General features: G+C 40.1%; 1 protein-coding gene across 1 annotated transcript in view; it reads right to left on the bottom strand.

Annotated features, from left to right (window-relative positions):
* Positions 1-2,588: 2,588 nt before the first annotated feature.
* Positions 2,589-22,141, bottom strand: part of STMN2 (stathmin 2) — a 73,847-nt gene continuing 54,294 nt past the window's right edge. The window contains exons 2-5 of the mRNA XM_082259764.1: positions 18,209-18,304; positions 15,970-16,142; positions 9,215-9,406; positions 2,589-4,094 (exon numbers count right to left, since the gene is read on the bottom strand). Coding sequence (XP_082115890.1) covers positions 4,035-4,094; positions 9,215-9,406; positions 15,970-16,142; positions 18,209-18,304 — 521 coding nt within the window. The 3' untranslated portion in view covers positions 2,589-4,034. The remainder of the gene's footprint in view (positions 4,095-9,214; positions 9,407-15,969; positions 16,143-18,208; positions 18,305-22,141) is intronic.

The following is a 22,141-nucleotide window of genomic DNA, read 5'->3' as shown; positions in this document are numbered from 1 at the left end:
AATACACTATAATATGATTTCTATATTAGAAAGTATATTATAAGTGTATTACACCCCTATATACTACACACCAAATAATAGTGCACCTATACTAGTCCTTGAAAGGACTTTTGTGGACCTATTACCGAGCAATTTGTGTCACTAACAATAAGTCCCTGCTCCCCACAGCAACCTCTCCCTACACTGACAAAAGACAGAATATAATTAGTACACCTATACCAAAAACCAGTCCTTAAAAGGACTTTTGTGGACCTATAACCTATAACTGTAAAAGAATATGGCCACCGCGAACATCGCCATATGTTCGCATGATCCGTGGACAGCGAACGAGCAAAGTTCATCGCGAACCGACCCCCGGGCGAACCGCAAGGCCATCTCTAGTGTACAGCTCTTTATTGCAATTCAACATACAAATTGAGTCAATACGAAATAGAGACAAGCTCTGAGGTGCCCTCTTCCCGTTCACGTCTATAGACTTCACATTGCTGTTGCGGAGCTTAGCAGAGCTCACTTGTCTCTACTCCCTCTGCTGTGTGCATGCCTCTGTTTGTTTTCCAGGTAGATACTCTGAGATGCCCCCTCCCTTTGAATGTGCTGAGAGGGTGCCGTTTTTGTGTCTTTGTTGAGAAAGCACCTGGTGTGGAGACAAGTGCTGTCAATCAGTCCTAATTAGATATTTTTCTCCTACAGAGCAGCATGGTCGTGCAACAGTGAGGGGAGTGGGAGGTTCACACTAGGGACCATGCTAGCTCTTGAACCACAGCACCTACAAAAATGGGACAGGATGAGGAAGATACTTTTATGGTAAGACTTCTTTAAAAGATCAAAATTGTACACAGGCATGGTTTGGCAGAAAGAAATACTATATTTACAATTCACAATCCATCATAAACAGTTGTGTTTTGCCAATAATAACAGCTTAAAAACTCAAAATAAATCATAAAATAGTAATAGTAGAAATAATACATACAGCAACGTACCACAGCATAAAGCACCTAAAGCAGGAAGACCGGCATCCCAGTATATCCACAGAAGTCATTATATTAAGAGGCATGCTGGCATTCCTGTGCCAGTATTCCTTTGGAATTGTCTAGGTCAGAGTCCTGTCTTCGTTCCTTAGTTGCATTATTGCTGTTGTGTTCATGTTCTTTCTGATCCCTTTTGGATTTTGTTTTCATATATTCACTCAATGCCATCTAGTATCTTTGTCTCTCTTGTTTTCTTCTTGGATAATAGTGTGTTTTATGCCCGTGTCCCCATTCTTACTGCCAACCAGTGATTTCTGTTTAGATTTATCAATGCTAGCCTTGACCCTGTGTTTAGGTTGCCCCTGATTCCAGTTGCAGTAGGAAGCCTTCTTGTACAATGTGTTCTTCTTTGGCCAGTAGTGATCTTTTATGTCCGGTTTTGCTTTGGTATCAATATTCCTAATTAAGTATTGTACAGCAGGGGGTCTAGATAGTATGTCTTAAAGGAGTTGGAGCGACCCCTCTCCGAAACCACTCACAATGCTCTAAGTGCTGTACAAATAAAAAACTAGATACATTTTTCTTTGTTAGATTAAAGATGAGGGACAAGTATGGAAAGTAGCTACAAAGAAGTGCCTTCTAGCTTGGCTTTACAGCTACCAAAACTGGGCAGCACTAAGGCCCCATTCACACCTCAGCGTTTTGTAGCTTGAACCTCGAAGCTCCAAAACGCTGGAGAGGAAAAAAAAACAATTATTCTCTATGGAGTTGATTCACGTCTCCACTGCAAGTCGCCTGAAGCCAAATGTCTGGAGCTCAAAAAAGTTATGGAGCTTTTTTTTTAGCTTGAAACGGGCAGATTGGTGTGTTTTTGAAGTATTTTTTGTTCCATAGAAATGCATGGAAAGGCTAGATTCGAGCGCTTTTGAGCATTTTTCCATGTTTTTTTTTTTTACCTTTTTTTCTGTTTTTCTGTAAAAATGCAGAAACAAACAAAAATAAAATAGAAAACCCCAACTCTTAACCCTAACCCTAATCCTAACCCTAATATTAAATCCTAACCCCTTACCCTAACATTGATATTAACCGTAATATTAACCTCTTACCACTAACTTTAACCCCTAACCTAAAAAAAGAAATAAAAATTAGTAAATAAATACATAATAATAATAAAATAAATTAATTAACCTCTATCCCTTTGGCATTTACAAAAAAAAAAAACTTAAAAATAGTAATAAATAAATAATACTAAATAAATATTAAATAAAAGTGAATTAAAAATTTGAAAAAATGCAAATCTGAAGCATTTCTTGCAGTTGAAAGCTTGGGCCTTCACCCATTTCCACACATTGCTATGATAGGCAGTCTCACTGGCCCACTGTAAAATATCATAAGCTCATAATTCATGTAGTAACAATCCTTTGGGATTCACAGCTTTTCGCAAGGAATGTGAACATGCACCAGTACATATGGGAGCTTGATTTCAATATATTCTGCCTGTTGAGAGTTTTCAAAATGCTGACAGAATTACATTCAGTAAATGTTAACTTTATCTAAAAAAAAAAAAAAAAAAAAAAAGATCTAAATGACGATGAAATAACAAGCAAGCCAAGAGGCATGTTTAAGATCTCAGAACCCCAATTCTTTATTAACCACAGCTTGCTCACAATGACATACAGGAAATAGCACTAATGAAGAGTAGAATATGCAGGCAGCAATTTCAATGGGGCAAGGAACAATTTCAAAATCGCAACTATGTTTGACACTCTGCGGCTGTTAGGCAATTCCACACTTGGCACGTGCACCCTGTCTAATGATCCCTGTAGATTTACTGGTTACATATTCAGGTTATTTTTTGCTTTTAAAGGTAACCCTCATACTGCTGAGAAAAAGGCAAGTTTCTCCTGGTAGAACAAGTAATCTTACAGATTTCACATAGAGGTATTGTTAAGAGCATGTGTTATGTCGTACAAAGAAAACCTTTTTAATGGCAACAGACGTCATTGACGTGTTCCCTATAACAGATTTCAGGGAGCTATTGCTAGGAGAACAAGACCCATTTTTGCATATTAGAGGGCCCCTGTGCAACATTGTTGTTTCATCTTATTTGCTATCTCTACTGGTGTTTTTGCTAAAGTTATTGTATTAAAAATCAAAACCCTATTTGCCTCTTGGCTGTATTTCACTCGATAACTAAACAATGTTAATGGACCTTATAACCGAGGATGTCTGAAGGAGTCTAGCTATCTATGGCAACCAATCAGATCTTCCTATTTGTTTTCCCTTGTGGCACTTGGGATTTTAAAAGGGAATATCTGAGTGGTCATTATGAATGAATAAACAAAGGCTCTTCATTTAGACTTTGAACATAAAACCCAAGTGATACCTGTTCTCCAAGTGCTACAAATTGTATAAATGAATAGAATAGCAGTTTAGCCCACACTGGAAACCACTGTAACGCTGTACTATGACACACAAGGAAAAGAGATTTTCATTGTATTTCTGACATAAAGAATCTGTCTGGACACTGACATGTAGTAACATCATTGTACCTGGGATAGAAAGACTGAATTAACAAAGTGGAAAGCTTACAAAATATGTGCTATGGCTCAGTGATAGCTGGCCTTCCTACCACCACCAACCTCATGAGTACTTATACGTAAGTTACTTTCCAAAGAAAAACAGCAGGAAATGAGATTATTAGATTTGACATGAAATTCGGGGAGGATTCAGCAAACTTGATTCAGAAGAAACAGACAACACCTAAAGCCTGTTACAGGACATGTAAGATTATGAAATAACTTGCATAATGCAATACTTGTAATTTTTTAACAAAAATGTAAATATTTACAAAATAAGACCCATTTTTTTTAAATTTTTTTTATAACATGAAGCAAATCATTCTGCAAAGAGACCACACTTTTGAAGTTTTTTTTTTTTTTTTTTTTTTGTTCAATGAGTTCTTGTTGTTGGTTTTCTTCTTGATTTGTGATGTCAAACATTTTCCATATCGTTATCGCATGATCCGTAAATATAGGCAAATAGGAGACTAATCATCATCTGTGTTCAGCCAGATAGTTCTTCCTGGACTTCCTTGTTCCTGCGGACCACAGCAGCATGCCTTTCCTAAAAGACAACACAAATAGATGGTAAGGTAAAGAATGAGAACATTTCCAGGACACTGCAATAAAGTTCCTAAAATGGAAACTATATTTGTTGTAGCACAGAAAATCTGTGCTGAAATTGGACAGTAGGAGAATGTTAAGAAGAAGCTGTATGTATTATTTCCAATATTACTATTTTATGATTTATCATACATTTCAAGCTGTTATTATTGGCACAACAAAACTGTTTAAAGAAACCCAGAGGAAGTCATGTGGTTTGTGACGCAACACGTTGGGAGGAGCCAGGTGACGTCACTTTCAGTCGCGGCAGATACCAGAAGTTGGGCTAAGAGTAATCCTTTGAACTTTTTTTTGCTTTAGGACACTCATTTAGGAGTGCTTTTTACATGTGAGTGTTTTCTATCACTTTTAACCACTTTAGGACCAAGACTATTTCTGACACGTGTTGTTTACGAGTTGAAATCAGTATTTTTTGCTAAAAAATTACTTAAAACCCCCAAACATTATATATATATATATATATATATATATGTATACATTTTTTTTTGCAAAGACTCTGGAGAATAAATTGGCAGTCATTAAAATATATTTTCTGTCACACAGTATTTGCGCAGCGGTCTTTCAAATGCAAAAAATACACTTCACTCAATTTAAAAAAAAATAAACAGTAAAGTTAGCCCAATTTTTTTGTATAATGTGAAAGATTATGTCACGTCAAGTAAATAGATACCTAACATGTTTCGGTTTAAAATTGCGCACATACTTAAAAATCTCCATAGGTGATGCTTTAAAAATGTTTAACGGCTACCAGTTTAGAGTTACAGAGGAGGTGTTTTGCTAGAATTATTGCTCTCACTCTGTGCGATCTGAACACCGTTTACATTTGCGGGCACGACTAACGTATGTGTTGTCTTAGGTGCGCGCGAAATATTTTATTTCTTATTTTTAACACTGTTCCTTAAAAAAATAAATAAATAAATCTGATCACTTTCATTGCTGTCACAAGAAATGTAAACATCCCTTGTGACAGTAATAGCCAGTGACAGGTACTCTTTATGGAGGGATCTGGGGTCTAAAAGACCCCAAACCCCTCCACTGCACTTCAAAGTATTCAAAATGCTGAAATCTGCATTTTTGAATACTGTTAGTTTTTTGAGTTACCTGGAAGTGACGTTGTGACATAGATTCCGGGCTACTTGATCGGAGCTGCAGGCATCACCCCGGTACAACCACTTCTTCAAGCCGACGTACAGGTATGTCGGTTTACGGGAAGTGGTTAGAAATAGTTTTATGGAAATACTACACTATGTAGATTTTTATTTACAAATAATGGGGGACTGAGGAGTGGAGATTTGGATAAAGATTGAATAACTGATTTCACAAATGCGCAGTTTGACCCATATGAAAGTATGGGTTTGTACTTCAGCTGTAGCATGCTCAGCTGAGCTGAGCATGCTACAGTTTTTGAGCATGGTTTATTTTGAAGTGGACTCACTAATATAAGGAATTCCCTGTTTGCACTTATATATTTATATATGGAGTGGTGGAGCACTGTGGAATCTCCACACAAGGAACTTCCTGATCACAGTTATATATTTTTAACTATTTTTGTGACTTCATGACATATTTAAATCTTGCTTTTGAATTATATATATGTTTCTAGCTTGCAACACTGGAGGTTGGGATCACTGCCCAGTAAGGCACGTCAATGTGTGTTTTTTATGTTAGTTGGATGGAGCGCCATACTTCACACAAATAGTATTATTTTCACATATGGCGACACATTTAGTGTTGGCAGTTCTTTCCTGTATATTTATATAACATTGAGTAGTGCATAAGTGTTCTTTGTCTATTTCAATTATATAAAAAGCAAAAACATTTAAAGTTTGAATAATTATTGCAAATAATACAAATAAATGTATTTTTTTTCTTTTTAGGAGCAATTCTGTACAGTCTGCCAGAGGTTTTGCTATGTTTTGGAGTCATTTTTCTTAAATGATAAGTAATTACATTTAAGCAATTGTTTTTTGTAACTGTCAGAAACATATTCATACAAAACCAAATTCATGATAGCCAGGGAACTAACATTGTCAAAAGGAGGGGTCAGCAATGGTAGTCTACATAATTATATCAGTATAGGTCTGTTTTACAGAGTCAGCTGACCCAAAGCTGATATTTATTTTTTGGTACTTGCTTGAGTTAAACATTTTCTAAGTGGTTAGCACTTCCACCTACCAGCACTAGTGTTGTCGGTTCGGACTCCAAACCATGGTATTACCTGCCTGAAGTCTGCATGTTTTCCCTGTGCCTGCGTGGGCTTCCTCTGGGTATTCTGGTTTCCTCCCACACTCCAAAGACATGTTACTACTAGGTTAATTGGCTCTTTTCTAAATTGGCCTTAGTATGTGTATGCATGTGAGTTAGCAACCTTAGATTGAAAGCTCCTTGAGGGCAGGGACTGATGTAAATGTACAATATATGAAAAGTATTTAAAGCGCTGTGTAAAATGACTGGGCTATATACAGTTGTGCTCATAAGTTTACATACCCTGGCAGAATTTATGATTTCTTGGCCATTTTTCAGAGAATATGAATGATAACACAAAATCTTTTCTTTCACTCATGGTTAGTGTTTGGCTAAAGCCATTTATTATCAATCAACTGTGTTTACTGGTACTCTTTTTAAATCATAATGACAACAGAAACTACCCAAATGACCCGGATCAAAAGTTTACATACCCCATCTCTTAATACTGTGTATTGCCCCCTTTAACATCAATGACAGCTTGAAGTCTTTTGTGGTATTTGTGGATGAGGCTCTTTATCTTTTTAGATGGTAAAGCTGGCCATTCTTCCTGGCAAAAAGCCTTCAGTTCCTGTAAATTCTTGGCCTGTCTTGCATGAACTGCACGTTTGAGATCTCCCCAGAGTGACTTTATGATATTGAGGTCAGAAGACAGAGATGGTCACTCCAGAAACTTCACTTTATTCTGCTGTAGCCAATGACAGGTCAACTTGGTGTTTAGGAACATTCTCATGTTGGAATGGCCAAGTACGTCCCATGCGCAGCTTCCGGGCTGATGAATGCAAATTTTCCTCCAGTATTTTTTGATAACATACTGCATTCATCTTGCCATCAATTCTGACCAAATGTCCTGTGCCTTTGTAGCTCACACATCCCCAAACCATCAGCGATCCACCTCCATGTTTCACAGTAGAAATGGTGTACCTTTCTTCACAGGCCTTGTTGACTTCTCTCCAAATGTAGCGTTTATGGTTGTGGCCAAAAAGCTAAATTTTGGTCTCATAACTCCAAATGACTTTGTGCCAGAAGGTTTAAGGCTTGTCTCTGTGCTGTTTGGTGTATTGTAAGTGGGATACTTCGTGGCATTTGCGTATTAATGGCTTTCTTCTGGCGACTCGACCATGCAGCCCATCTTTCTTCAAGTGCCTCCTTATTGTGTATCTTGAAACAGCTGCACCACATGTTTTCACATGTTTTCAGAGAGTGCTGTATTTCACCTGAAGTTGTTTGTGGGTTTTTATTTGCAACCTGAACAATTTTCCTGGCAGTTGTGGCTGAAACTCTAGTTGGTCTACCTGACCGTGGTTTGGTTTCAACAGAACCCCTCATTTTCCACTTCTTGATTAGAGTTTGAACACTGCTGTTTGGCATTCTCAATTCCTTGGATATCTTTTTATATCCCTTTCCTGTTTTATACAGATCAACTACCTTTTCCCGCAGATCTTTTTCTTTTGCCCATGACTCAGAATCCAGAAACGTCAGTGCAGCACTGGATGAAAGATGCAAGGGTCTGTCAGGAGTCCAGAAACTCATTGACCTTTTATGCACACACTAATTACAAGCAAACAGATCACAGGTGAAGATGGTTACCTTTTAATAGCCATTCAAACCCTTTTGTGTCAACTTGTGTGCATGTTATCAGGCCAAAATCACCAGGGTATGTAAACTTTTGATCAGGGTCATTTGGGTAGTTTCTGTTGTCATTATGATTTAAAAAGAGTAAACAGAGTTGATTGATAATAAATGGCTTCAGCCAAACACTAACTATGAGTGAAAGAAAAGTATTTGTGTTATCATTCATATTCTCAGTAAAATGGCCAAGAAATCATAAATTCTACCATGGTATGTAAACTTATGATGACGTCATCAGTCTACGCGGCTCAGGACACAGGAGTGCTGGAGGAGCCGACGAGCCCTGTGTGTGTGACTGATCCTCCAGTGCACACAGAGGTGTCACCACATCCATCTCGAGCGGGCGCCTCTCCTTAGTGATGCACTCCCTGGTGTGATCCTTCAGCTACATCACAGCCCCTTACCATCTGCTTTCCTGGATACATCAGCAACAGCACCAGCCACCCCTGCAGGTATTGTTCCATTGTCCATGTTTCTTATGGTGACCTGCGGATGGGGTTATTTCTTTTTGCCATCTTCCCATCGGAGCTTCTGTGGACAAGTTTTTAATCATTTTATCACATTAAACTGTGACATTGTATTCCAACATGTTTAGCCTTGGTGTATTTTTCTGTGTTGGTGAGCGCTAAAACTCCTTTTTTGTTCAGTAGTGCTTCTATCATTTGGGATTTATTATGAAACAGCTGCACCCCCGACTCAGGACCCAAGGCTATTTCTTCCATACAGATTTTTCTCCATGCTATTTTTTCCCCATGCTATTTTTGTTACTATGTTTTTAACTCATTTTTGGCCATATGTTAACTTTTTGGGTCTCTTCTTTAGTAATTAGTTCTCAGCGCTAGGTTTTCCTTTTGTATGTAAACTTATGAGCACAACTGTAAGTACCTGTAATAAATAAATAAACCCTTCGGTGGGGTAACTTTGAGTTCTTGGGTCTGCACACCTTCTTTTGCCCAAGCTAGCAGAGAATATCAAAACCAATAAAGAAATAGGCTGGAGTGCGATCATCCTATACTTTACACAAAAATGCCATTGTTAGCAGAGAAGCTAAGGGTTTGGCAACATCTTTTTCATGTATCCTCTCCCCTCTCCAGCTTTTCATAAAGGAAACAGACTAAGAAGATGCTATTGGCACCGCAAGAACTGGTAAATTGTCTGATACATTTTGGCAACATTTGGCTTTACCTTTTCTTGAAGACGTTCCAAGAGGGAAGCTAGGTAGGCCTCACGGTTTTCTTTAATTTGTTCCATTTTCAGGATCAGTTTTTCCTCAGCCATTTTACTAAAATTATTGTTTTCTTCCAAAGCCTTTTGGAGAACTTCCCTTTCATGCTCTCGTTTCTCTGCCAGTTGCTTCAAGATCTGGGCTTCCTGAGACTTTAAGTTAAAACAAAATAGAATTTTGAGGAATAAAGAATCATATGATTATGAATCAATCTATTAAGTTAAAACACCAGTTTTGTACAGAAAAAATCCATGCAGTTCAAATATACAGTGCTCAGCATAAATGAGTACACCCCTTTTTAACCTCCCTGGCGGTATGATTATGTCAGGAATTCTGTACCAAAAGCCGTACAATTTTTTTCATGGAAATTTGGTGTTATGTATTATAGGCCTACAATTCTTAGTAATTACTGACTTAAACCTGACCAAAACAAGACTCTAGTAGACATCCCAGATGTGATAAATTTGAAACACAAACGCATGAATTATAATCTAATCAATAATATAATTTTATTATATAATATATAATATAATATATATATATATATATATATATATTATATTATATAATAAAATTATATTATTGATTAGATTATAATTCATGCGTTATATTATATATATATATATATATATATAGGTGTATATATATATATGTGTGTATATATATATATATATATATATATATATATATATATATATATATATGTGTGTGTGTGTGTATATATATATATATATATATATATATATATATATATATATACATACATATACATACATACATATATATATATATATATATATATATATATATAAATATATATAATATAAATGTTATGTGTGTGTTTGTGCAACGTTCAACGTTTGAATTTCCCTCCCTAGTTCCGCTCCCATGCAGCATTGCTGCTGCAGGGTACGGAACTAGGAAGTCATCACACCGACGGAGGACAGACGAGCGGCGGGGATCTCAGACGGCTGGCGATCACAACAATGGGAGATCATCGCTGGATCACCAGGAGAAGGTAAGACACTGCTGCGCACTCTGCCCATCCACCCCGAGCGTGACTCGGGGATACCGATAACAGTATGGAAAATCCACCCCGAGTCACGCTCGGAGATACCGCTAGGCAGGTTAATCAATATCTCAATGAACACAAGTACAATTTCCAAAATTTCGACAAAACTGAGTTTTATAGAAGATTTGTTTTGCTCATTACATGAAAATAGGGTAATAATATTACTTAGATTACAAAATCTTCAGTTTTATTCAAATTAGTTGATGCAAAATTGAAAATATCCCACAACAAAATCTGCTACATCTAAAATTTTGTAGGACCTCTATGATTTGTAAGGACAGCACCAAATTTTCTAGGCATGGAATGAACAGTTGGCGACATATTGCAACATCTATCTTTTTCTATTCTTCAAGAACCACCTCCTTTAGAGCCTGGATGCTGGATGGAGAGTGATGCTCAACTTGTGTCTTCAGATCAGGAGACATACATGGCCACTAAATCACATTCACCCTGTTCTTCTACAGAAATGCAACAATGGCTTTAGATGCGTGTTTTGGATCCATGTCATGTTGCAAAGTGCAAGACGACCAAGGGCACGGAGTAAAGGTAGCATCCTCTCTTTCAATATAGAGCAGTACATCTGTGAATTCATGATGCCATATGTAGCAATATTTCTTCAATATTTCTCAATATCATTGGGTCTGCCATTGTTACCGGTAACACTTTTCAACACATTTAAGTTATAAACCCAGGTGTGAGAACTGAGACAATAACCATTCCGGCATCTTTGGTTTGTTTTGTTTATTGTATATTGGGGATGGGAGAAGGGAATGAGTGGGATACTCATCTGGCTCTTCTAGGCTTAACTGGGACACTGAACAGAAAAATGCTTCCTGGTGCTTAAGGATACTGATTTGCTGAATAGTGCTAGAACTTCGACTTTAACTTGTTTGTTAACTCAGAAGATCCAGGATTGTAGAATGCTTGACTCCTGATACTCGATTTAGCTCAAAAGTCACTAAACAGCTCCCTCCAGCCCTTCACTGGCTGAGGTAGCTCCTTGTCGCTGCTTGTGCTGCTGCAACTCTTAACTCTGTACACCTCAGACTGTACACTGACTCTTCAGGGCCTAACCACTGGTGCCCCCTTTACAGATAGCTGACTCCTGGATCCCTGAGACCTTCACTGGAGTGGTCCCCTCTACACTAGGCAGACCCTCAGGGACAGTTCAGTTTCTAGGAACTGAACCCCTCTTTCTCCGCTGTTCCTCGGCACACCGGATCCCCTCTGCAGCTCACCTCAGCACTCTCTGGATTCCCAGGCCGCCACCTGAGACACCAGATCCTTCTGACAGGAGGAGAGACAGCCGTACTCTCCCTCCTGGGACTCTGCGCCATGAGTTCCCTCCAAACTTATACCTACTCCCAGAATCCTCTGCGGCAGAATCTGCCTTCTGGGGGTAGATACAGGCCTGAGTGTGTCTCTGATTGGGTTTCCTCCACTGCCCAATGAGAATCCTCTCATGGAGCCAGTGGGGAGACTCCCCTCTCAGCAGACACACCTGGGAGACATGACAGCCAGCTGAAATCATAGCCCTGCTGTTAGGCAGGCAAAGCCCACTATACTTTTACCTAGCACCTACCTATAGGGTGCTACACGTCAATGAAATGCAGCTCCTCAACACCAGCAGCACCCATGCAACATCACAGAAGGACACCATCATGTTTCACTGTAGGCACCATGCATTTTTCTTTATAATCCTCACCTTTGTGACGCCATACAGTTTTAAAGCCATACGTTTCAAAAACATTTATCTTGGTCTTATCACACCAGAGTACAAAGTCCCAGTAGTCTGTATGTAGTAGTCAGCATGGGCCCATGCGAATTCTAGCCACCCCAGTGTGACTTTCTACTTCTTTAGCTAATTGCAGTGAATTTGCATGGCAATTTTCTTCAACCCTTCTCATCAGAAGACGCTCCTGTCGAGGTGTTAACTTCCATGGACGGCCTGGAGGTCTCTGTGAGATGGTTGCATTTCCATCTTTGTTACATTTTTGTATCACTTTTGCTACAATATTCTGACTGATAAGTAATGCTTTGCTGACCTTCATGTAGCCTTCACCTTTCTTGTGTAAAGAAATATTTTTTTCTCAGGCCTTGTGACATTTCTCTTCCATGTAGTGCCATTGCTGACAGCATGAAATGGGAAGGGGTTCTCTTTCTTAAGTAATGCTCTTTTATAATCAACTCTCTGCTGGAGCCCTTTTTAATGAATAATTAGACTCACCTGCAGTTGAATTCTTGTTCATTAGGATTTTGTTGTCTAAAATGTAGCTTTGCTCCTAAGACTTTAATTGGGGGATTCATTTTTGCAACATGGTCTTGTATGAACTTGTTGGGAAAAATACTTTTTTGTGTGTGAAAATTATCAAATCTTGGTTGCGATCAATGGGCCGCATTTGTGGGAGTATTTTGTAGTATAGCGTCCCATAGAAAATGGTGATTCTGAAAGGAGATTATAGGTTTTCTGACAAATCTGTTGGGGTGTACTCATTTATGCTGAGCGCTGTGTATGTATATATATATATATATATATATATATATATATATATACAGCATCTCACAAAAGTGAGTACACCCCTCACATTTTTGTAAATATTTTATTATATCTTTTCATGTGACAACACTGAGGAAATTACACTTTGCTACAATGTAAAGTAGTTAGTTTACAGCTTGTATAACAGTGTAAATTTGCTGTCCCCTCAAAATAACTCAATACACAGCCGTTAATGTCTAAACCGCTGGCAACAAAAGTGAGTACACCCCTAAGTGAAAATGTCTAAACTGGGCCCAAAGTGTCAATATTCTGTGTGGCCTTCATTATTTTCCAGCACTGCCATAACCCTCTTGGAGTTCACCAGAGCTTCACAGGTGGCCACTGGAGTTCTCTTCCACTTCTCCATGATGACATCATGAAGCTGGTGGATGTTAGAGACCTTGCGCTCCTCCACCTTCTTTTTGAGGATGCCCTACCGATGCTCAATAGGGTTTAGGTCTGGAGACATGCTTGGCCAGTCCATCACCTTTACCCTCAGCTTCTTTAGCAAGGTAGTGGTCATCTTGGGGGTGTGTTTGGGGTCATTATCATGTTGTAATACTGCTCTGCGGCCCCATCTACGAAGGGAGGGAATCATGCTCTGCTTCAGTATGTCACAGTACATGTTGGCATTCATGGTTCCCTCATTGAACTGTAGCTCCACCACCATGCTTGACTGTATGCAAGACACACTTGTCTTTGTATTCCTCACCAGGTTGCCGCCATATACGCTTGATACCATCTGAAACAAATATGTTTATCTTGGTTTCATCAGACCACAGGATATGGTTACAGTAATCTATGCTCTTAGTCTGCTTGTCTTCATCAAACTGCGGGCTTTCTTGTGCATCATCTTTAGAAGAGGCTTCCTTCTGGGACAACAGCCATGCAGACCAATTTGATGCAGTGTGCGGCATATGGTCTGAGCACTGACAGGCTGACCCCCCACCCCTTCAATCTCTGCAGAAATGATGGTAGTACTCATACATCTATTTCTCAAACACAACCTCTGGATATGACGCTGAGCACATCAACTTCTTTGGTCGACCATGGTGAAGCCTGTTCTGAGTGGAACCTGTCCTGTTAAACCGCTGTATGGTCTTGGCCACCATGCTGAAGCTCAGTTTCAGGGTCTTGGCAATCTTCTTATAGCCTAGGCCATCTTTATGTAGAGCAACAATTCTTTTTTTCAGATCCTCACAGAGTTGTTTGCCATGAGGTGCCATGTTGAACTTCCAGTGACCAGTATGAGCTAGTGAGAGCGATAACACCAAATTGTACACACCTGCTCTCCATTCACACCTGAGGCCTTGTAACACTAACGATTCACATGACATCAGGGAGGGAAAATGGCTAATTAGGCCCAATTTGGCCTTTTTCAGGGGTGTACTCACTTTTGTTGCCAGCGGTTTTGACATTAATGGCTGTGTGTTGAGTTATTTTGAGGGGACAGCACACACACTGTTATACAAGCTGTACACTCACTACTTTACATTGTAACAAAGTATAATTTCTTCAGTGATGACATATGAAAAGATATAATAAAATATTTACAAAAATGTGAGGGGTGTACTCACTTTTGTGAGATACTGTGTGTGTATATATATATATATATATATATATATATATATATATATATATATATATATATACATATATATATATATGCACAATGCTTTTTAATCAAACTGTTTAGAAAATTCTTGTTTGCTTTTGTGTTGTAGATGCTGAGATACAGGTTACATCATGAATATTGCACATTGAAAGTAGGTGGGTCTATGTACTCTGTTAACATAAACAGTACCAGTGCTGTAATAAGAAACATTACACTCCTTTATGCATATTTGCAGCACCTTTTCAAGGCTAAAGCCAACACAGCGGGGCTTCTAGGTATGGGGGAACATGTGACCTTCCCACATGGAGTGAGGGGGTGGGGTGGAATTGGGGCAGCAACCAGCTAAGCTCCAACATCATTCAAAACCAGAGCTTACCTAGGGTGGCTAGGGAGGCAGTGAAGTAGTGTGGATTGGTAATTATACCTTTCTGGGGGTCTGGGCTATTAGAAGGCACTGTCATTTTTCCCTGAATGGGCAAAGTGACAGTGCCTCTTTAATTAATGAAAATGAACAACCACACTCATAAATGTATCTTTTTCGCATGTTTTAGAAGTTGGGTATGGTGGAAATCTGTGGAAGAATCTTAAAAACTACACACTGTGTATCTTCATGAAAGTGTTATCTTAGAGTGGCCATAGACATAAGAAAGCAATCATACATTCAGGTGACTTGGTTTCACAAGAGATGGTGATCTGTTCTGGTACAGGTTAGTGGCTACATAATAGAGGGTCTACCTTGGTGAGGGACAATATTTACACAAGGGATGCTGATCTGTCTGGTGGGAGTTAGCAGCTGCATACTGGAGGTATGCATTGATAGGTGCCAGTAGTTGCAAAAAAGGGAGGGGGAGTGCTTTTTTTTTCTGCTGGAGGTCAGTGGATGCGTAATTGACGTATGCTCTAGTGGGTACCAGAAGTTGCACAAGAGTGGGTGATTTGTTCTTATGGAGGTTAGAGGCTGCATAAGATTGGTTTGTTTTGATGAGTGCCAGTGGTTGCAGATCAGTGGCTCGGTAATAAGGGGGGGGGGGGAGCAGGGTTGGTTTGCTATAGTTGGGGGTTTGTGACCTAACACATGCATACATTTTGACCACACCCCCATTTTGCTGCAGCATGCTTTGCCCTTTCCCATTACACACATATACACTGTCAGTGTTGTCTGTGATAAATTGCAAACCTAGCAATGTTCCTATGGCCAACCAATTGTTTCTCTAAGGAGCATTTGGCCAAAAGACATCTATCTGACCCAAAAGCATAGGACCTTTCCCAAAAACTGGCTAGACTAGAAAAATGCCTTGTCATATCTGGGGGTTCTTTTAGGCCAAGGTCATAATAAGGGGCCACTTTCCAGAGTACTATTATCCTGTGTGTACTAACTCTAAAGATATTCACAGCCCCATTATATTTGTAATTATTGATTTTTTCTTTTAGCCAATAGAATCACGAGCAAGAATTAGTTTGCATTACTCTCTAATGAAGAGACTTTAGTTACCTTTCTTCTCTCCTCTGCAGCTTCCAGTTTTGCCTGTATATCTTCTAGTGAAACATCCTTCTTCTTTGGAGAGGCCAAAGTCCGGGGGACCTCGGAGATGGGGGACGGGGGTTTCAGTATCAGTTCAAATGCCTGCCCAGATGCACGCTTGTTAATCTGTTTCACCTCCATATCTAGAATATAACAATTACATGTGGTTATAATGAGGACTACAGACTCTATTTCATTTTGTGATGCATATGCAGAAGTTAAATGATCATTGGCTGCCCAATGGCTAAACAGAAGCGATGTGTCTCCCAGAAGAAACAGTGGAAATGATAAATGAAGATGGTGGTGGTGGTGGGGGAAAAGCAGCAAGAGAAAGGCTGGACATGTCATCACTAGAGGGAGGTACACTATTACGTAAGTTTGCCATAATGTACAAGTATGCACTTGTATTATGGCAAAGGCCTACCCCTTCCAGCTGTTCCACTTTAAAGCATGCAAATGTGGTCTCTGAACAGTATTTTGATTGTCATTTTAGCATGTCTTAAGCACTTATTAGCAGAGTTGCAACTCGGTAAAGAAAAATTTTTATGTTTGGTTGTAAGAGATGTGATACCAGTATTGATCTAGCAGATGACACTGCAGTAGTCTAGTACTGCAAATCGTGCCCTTATTAAAGACTAAAAATGTAACATATTGCAAGTTACCAATCATAAGATGTGGTGGCTGCATTACTTTTCATTTTTCGGATTTTTTCCCTATATTTTCACCTAGTAATCTGGCTAGTAACACACTCCCTGTATTACAGTGTCTCCACTCTGGGTGAAGGAGCACAGGGGGCACAGCAGACAGCAGCATTGACTGTCTGGGGGGGGGGGGTGTTAGGGTTAAATGTACTAGTAGATTTCGGGGGGCGTGGCTTGCAGCTGATGTAGACAGACGTGCCGAGCGCTCTCTCCGCCACTGATCCTGACATTCATCCTGATACTTGCAGAATCCGCTGCCATCCGTCGCTTATACTTACCTCCCCGATCTCCTAACGCTTATACCTACCTGCCGGCTGCGTGTCCAGTACTGGGGAGATGTCTCAGAGGGGCAGAGAGACGCCGGGGCCTACAGATCCTGCATCCCAAGATGGCGCCCGACTGTCCAGCTCCGCCAGGGAGGCCATGATGAAACTCTTCGCTAAATCCTCCACAAAGCAGACCCCACACAAGTCTCTTCCTGGTCCTGAGGATCCCGGTGCCCTGCCTGCGGAGACGGAGGACCCCTGGCCCGCGGATGCGGCCTCTACTGCCTCCTGGGATGCTGTGAGTACCGCTCCCCTCCCTGGGCCTGATCCAGCCCGGGGTGTTATAGCTGAGGACTCCCCTGAACCCACTTTGAGGGATAACTAGTAGATTTCAATGCACTAACAATTTGAAGCAAAAATCCAGCTCACACTTTTTAATCAGTTACAGCAGACATTTTTTTCCATTTAAGATAAAGGTTTTTCATGAATAAATAAAAGCTGATCATTGAAAGCGCCGCTGTCAGAGTTAAATGATTTGTCTCATCCCAGTAAACTGATAGATCTGCAGAGAGCTTGTTCTTTTGAGGAAAGACAAACTTACCGGCATAATCACCAGATGAAAAGAGAAGAAAGAAAGTCTAAATAAAGAATAAAATGAATGCAGCCATTTCATCTAAGAATTGGTAAACTGCAATATTAAAAATGTTTGCAATCATGTTTTATACTGCTATAAAACCTGTAATGTAATTGTTTTTAATGTTTTTGTGTTTTGAGATAAAGCCATGTTCTGGCCCAATCTTCTTCTAAAAACGCTTGATGACTATAAGTCTAGTCCTTTAGCTTTAATATTTTCTGGCCCAATAATTCACGCCAAGTTTACAAACCAGACTTTTTTTTTGCCACTTTGGGGTGGATTTACTAAAACTGGAAAGGGCAGCTCTGCACAGAAACCAATCAGCTTCTATTTTTTTGGCAAAGCTTAATTGAACAAGCTGACGTTAGAAGCTGATTCATTTCTGTGCAGAGCTGCACCAGTTTTTTTACTTTCCAGTTTTAGTAAATCAACCCCTTTGTGTCTTATGTCATGTCATAGGTCCTAAGTAAATTATCAACTGTGTTATTATAAATATACTGCCCTTATCCCTCAAGAGCTACAACTGATGATTTGCAAAACATTTACATAACCTTATTGGCTACAAGTAAAAAAGAACCATATCTGTATTGTTACTTGAATGTACTTACCATCATATGTGTATGCATTGAGGTTTCGGGGCTCAGGGTTGAAACAAGAGCAAATCAGGGACAACATGGACAGCTCCTTCATTTTTTCTTTGTAGGCTAGAGAAACAAAAACAAAAAAAATGGAACAATGTTTCTTTAAAAATGTCAACATTGTATTTTAACTTCAAACAACACATAAAGTGATCGGTGATACAGTATATACATAAGAGCAGATGGTTTACTGGCGGTAATGCTGAGACCTATAAGCTTACACACCTAGTAACCATTGTCCAACAGTATAAAAATATTAAAAAAAAAAACACTTTATTGTCTTCTAATCTTTGAAGCTGAGCTTCAGGCTGTCATTAAAGATACCAATAAATGGACTTATGTATTTATTATTACATCCTAAAAGGTATATTTAACTATTATATATACCTGCATTTTAATACACTCTTCTTCCCCTGTATAGAAGCACTACTGGAAAAAGGAAGGGCTGCAATTGGGGCCAATCAGGTGTGCTGCATGCACAGATGCTTGCATGAACATGTTTACAAAAGAAGAGAACAGAAGGAAGACCTTTATCAGTCTGCTTCTGATCCTTCACTGCCCAGTCATGAGCTGGGGGTGGGAAGGTGACCAGGCTGAGTTGCTTAACTGCAACAGAAAAAAGTTAGGTCGTAAGGTGTAGTGTATTAACACAGACAGGCTGTTCAGGTTGCTTCTTTATTCACTGCACATCAGCATGCAACTAACCTCAGCCACACCCAGCTCCCAGACATATACATAATTGTAACATTTTGCAGACAGCAACTTAACCCGTTGCTTACCATACTACATTCCCTCCTCTCTTTGAATAAAACATAACATGCACAACGTATTAATAAGATTAACAAAATGCATGGATGAACAACTAAAAATTTAAACTATAAACTCCTGACTATACACATAGTCCTTAAGGTAGGCCGGTGGATTTGTTGCTCGTTTTTCTCTTGGCCATTCCGATGTGGATGGTTGTGGATTGAAGTCTGGATCACTGGCAGTATCATCACTACTCTTTGCCTGTTCGCCATCTTCCGATACTTGACCTTCTGACTCAATAAATTTCTTCACAAATGAGGAATTACTCACTTTTGTGTGACCATCTAAATCCTCTAAAACCACTTGAGTACCTCTTTTCTCCTTTACAACATAAGGCTCAGGTTCAAAGGACGGAGCCAGTTTGTTAAACCGATCACTTTGAAGCAACACCTTATCACCCTGTTGAAGGCCACTAGGTTGACAATGGCGGCGGTGGTTTGCATACTGTTCAGCCCGGATCTTCCTTTCCTCATCAACATGCTGAAAAGGTTTCTGACTTGTAGGAGGACCCCCAATGTCTGGCAATTTTGTCCTGAATTTGCGACCACAAAGAAGTTCCGCAGGACTAACGCCAGTGACAGTATGCGGAGTTGTGCGATAAGCCAAAAGAAAACGCCACAGTTCCTTTTTCCAGTCTCTTCTCTCTAAATGAGCAATCCTCAAAGCTTTCAGCAAGGTTCGATTCTGGCGTTCCACTTCCCCGTTAGCCTGTGGCCAGTATGGAGTTGTACGATGATGTTCAATAGCATTTGATTTCAGATAATCCTGAAATTCCTGAGAAGTAAATTGGGCACCATTATCACTCATAATCCGTTTAGGCAACCCATGAGATGCAAAAATGCTCTCCAACCCCTCAATTACAGTTGATGATGTAGCTTTAGTGAGAACTAACACCTCTTGCCACCTTGAATAATAGTCCACAACAACTAAAAGATGGTGTCCAGATGGAATGTCGCACAGATCAATGGCTAAATCTTCCCATGGTCCCTCAGGTAGAACAGTGTGAGTTACTGGTTCTGGTTTAGGTTTGCTGCCCACCAACTGACATGCTCGACATGAAGAAACCAAACGTTCCACATCCTTGTCAATTCCTGGCCACCAGACTTTCTCACGTAATCTTTGTTTGGTGCGTACAATGCCTTGATGGCCCTCATGGGCTAAATGTAATGTATGTTTCCGTAAGTCTTTAGGCATCACAATACGATTGCCACGTAGAACTAGTTGTCCTGCAATACTCAGCTCTTGTTTGATTCTGTGATAGCACCCAAACCCCTTGTCCCCAAACCCCTTGTCTTACACATTTTCTCAACCAAGCAATTTCCGGATCCACAGATGACAATTCTTCAACCTCCCGCGGTGTCAATGCCTGAGGCATGGCGTTAGTAGCCACAAAACGAATGTACTCTTCTGCCAGGTTATGAACAGGTGCAGAAGACCGAGGCAATCTGGAAAGTGCATCTGCCGCATTAGTCGGTCCAGGTCTGTACCGCACTGTAAAGCGATATGGTAACAATCTGAGAACCCATCTCTCAATTCTGGCGGATGGTTTTGAGCGTGGCGAATATATCACTTCCAGAGGCTTGTGGTCTGTGATGATTTCAAAATCAAGGCCGTAAAGATAGGTGTGAAACCTTTCACATCCCCAAACAACAGCCAAAGCTTCTTTCTCGGTCTGAGAATAACGTCTCTCTACATCAGTGAGGGATCTGCTTGCATACTGAATAGGCCTGTAATCGCCTGTGCATTGTCTCTGAACCAAGATGGCGCCTAACCCCACAGGGCTAGCATCGACAATAACTTGGGTGCGTGCAGTAGGATTGAAATAAGCCAAAGTTGTGGCGCAAGTCAGCCGTCTCTTAAGTTCATCAAATGCACCTTGTTCCAAAAAGCCCCACTTCCAAGGGACTGCTTTGCGAGTCAACACTCTCAAGGGTTCACTGACAGTCGCCATATCTGGAATAAACTTGGCACAGTAATTCACTAGCCCAAGAAAACTGCGTACTTCTGCAGGGTTTTCAGGATTTCTGGCATCAGACACAGCTTTAATTTTACAGTCCTCCGGACCAATGCCCCTGTCAGATAGCACATGGCCCATAAAAGTCATTTTATTAATTTGAAATGTGCATTTCTTCTCATTTAATGTTAACCCTTTCTCCTTCAAGCGATTTAGCACTGCACAGAGACGTTCATCGTGCTCCTGTGTGTTTGTTCCCCACACAATTATATCATCAGAAATGTTATGCGTGCCTTCACAACCATGTAGCACTTGCTGAATCACATGTTGATAGGCCTCCGGTGCGGACGATACGCCAAACATCAACCTCTTGTATCTAAAAAGACCTTTATGGCTTGCAAATGTAGTGATGACTCTAGATGCTGGGGTCAATTCAATCTGATGATAACCCCATTTCAAATCCAGTTTACTGAAGACACTTGCCCCATTCATTGCATGTAGAACATCTTCAATATTGGATGTCTCTCTCTCTGCACAGCTTGGTTAGCACATCTCATGTCCACACAAATCCGAATATCTGTGCCCTTTGGTATAACAACTAACGGCGATACCCACGGAGTGGGCCCTTCCACAGGTTCAATAATGTCAAGGTCTAGCAGCTCTGCCAGTTTGTGCTCAACAGGTGATCTCAGGCTATAAGGAAGTCTGCGTACTGGCTGTGCAATAGGCTTTACATGTGGATCAATGTGAAGCTCCAACTGAAAATCCTTTAATTTTCCAAACCCAGAGAAGCAATCTTTAAATTCCTCTTTCAATGCAGAAATAGCAGGAGACAGCATATTCACTCTTGCGCTGCCTACATCACGGCCAATCTGTAACACCCCTAGTGCCATTGCGGTTTGACGACCAAGCAGAGGCGACCCTGTGCCATCTACAACATAGAATTCGGTCTGCAATGGAGGACCAGTCTCATGTGTTTGAACAGAGGTATAAAATTTGCCTTTAAGTTGCAGTGGTGTACTGGAGCCATAAGTATAAATCTGTTTAGTGGTGTTACACAATTTAAGGTGATTTTCTCTGCCATTAAGACTGTGCCAAGAAGCCAAGTCCATAACATTGCATGTAGCTCCAGAGTCAAT

The sequence above is a fragment of the Pelophylax lessonae genome (assembly GCF_965119305.1).
Source record: "Pelophylax lessonae genome assembly, chromosome: 5".
NCBI lineage: Eukaryota > Metazoa > Chordata > Amphibia > Anura > Ranidae > Pelophylax > Pelophylax lessonae.
The sequence above is the reverse complement of the archived record's forward strand: the minus strand, read 5'-3'. Positions and strand labels throughout refer to the sequence as shown.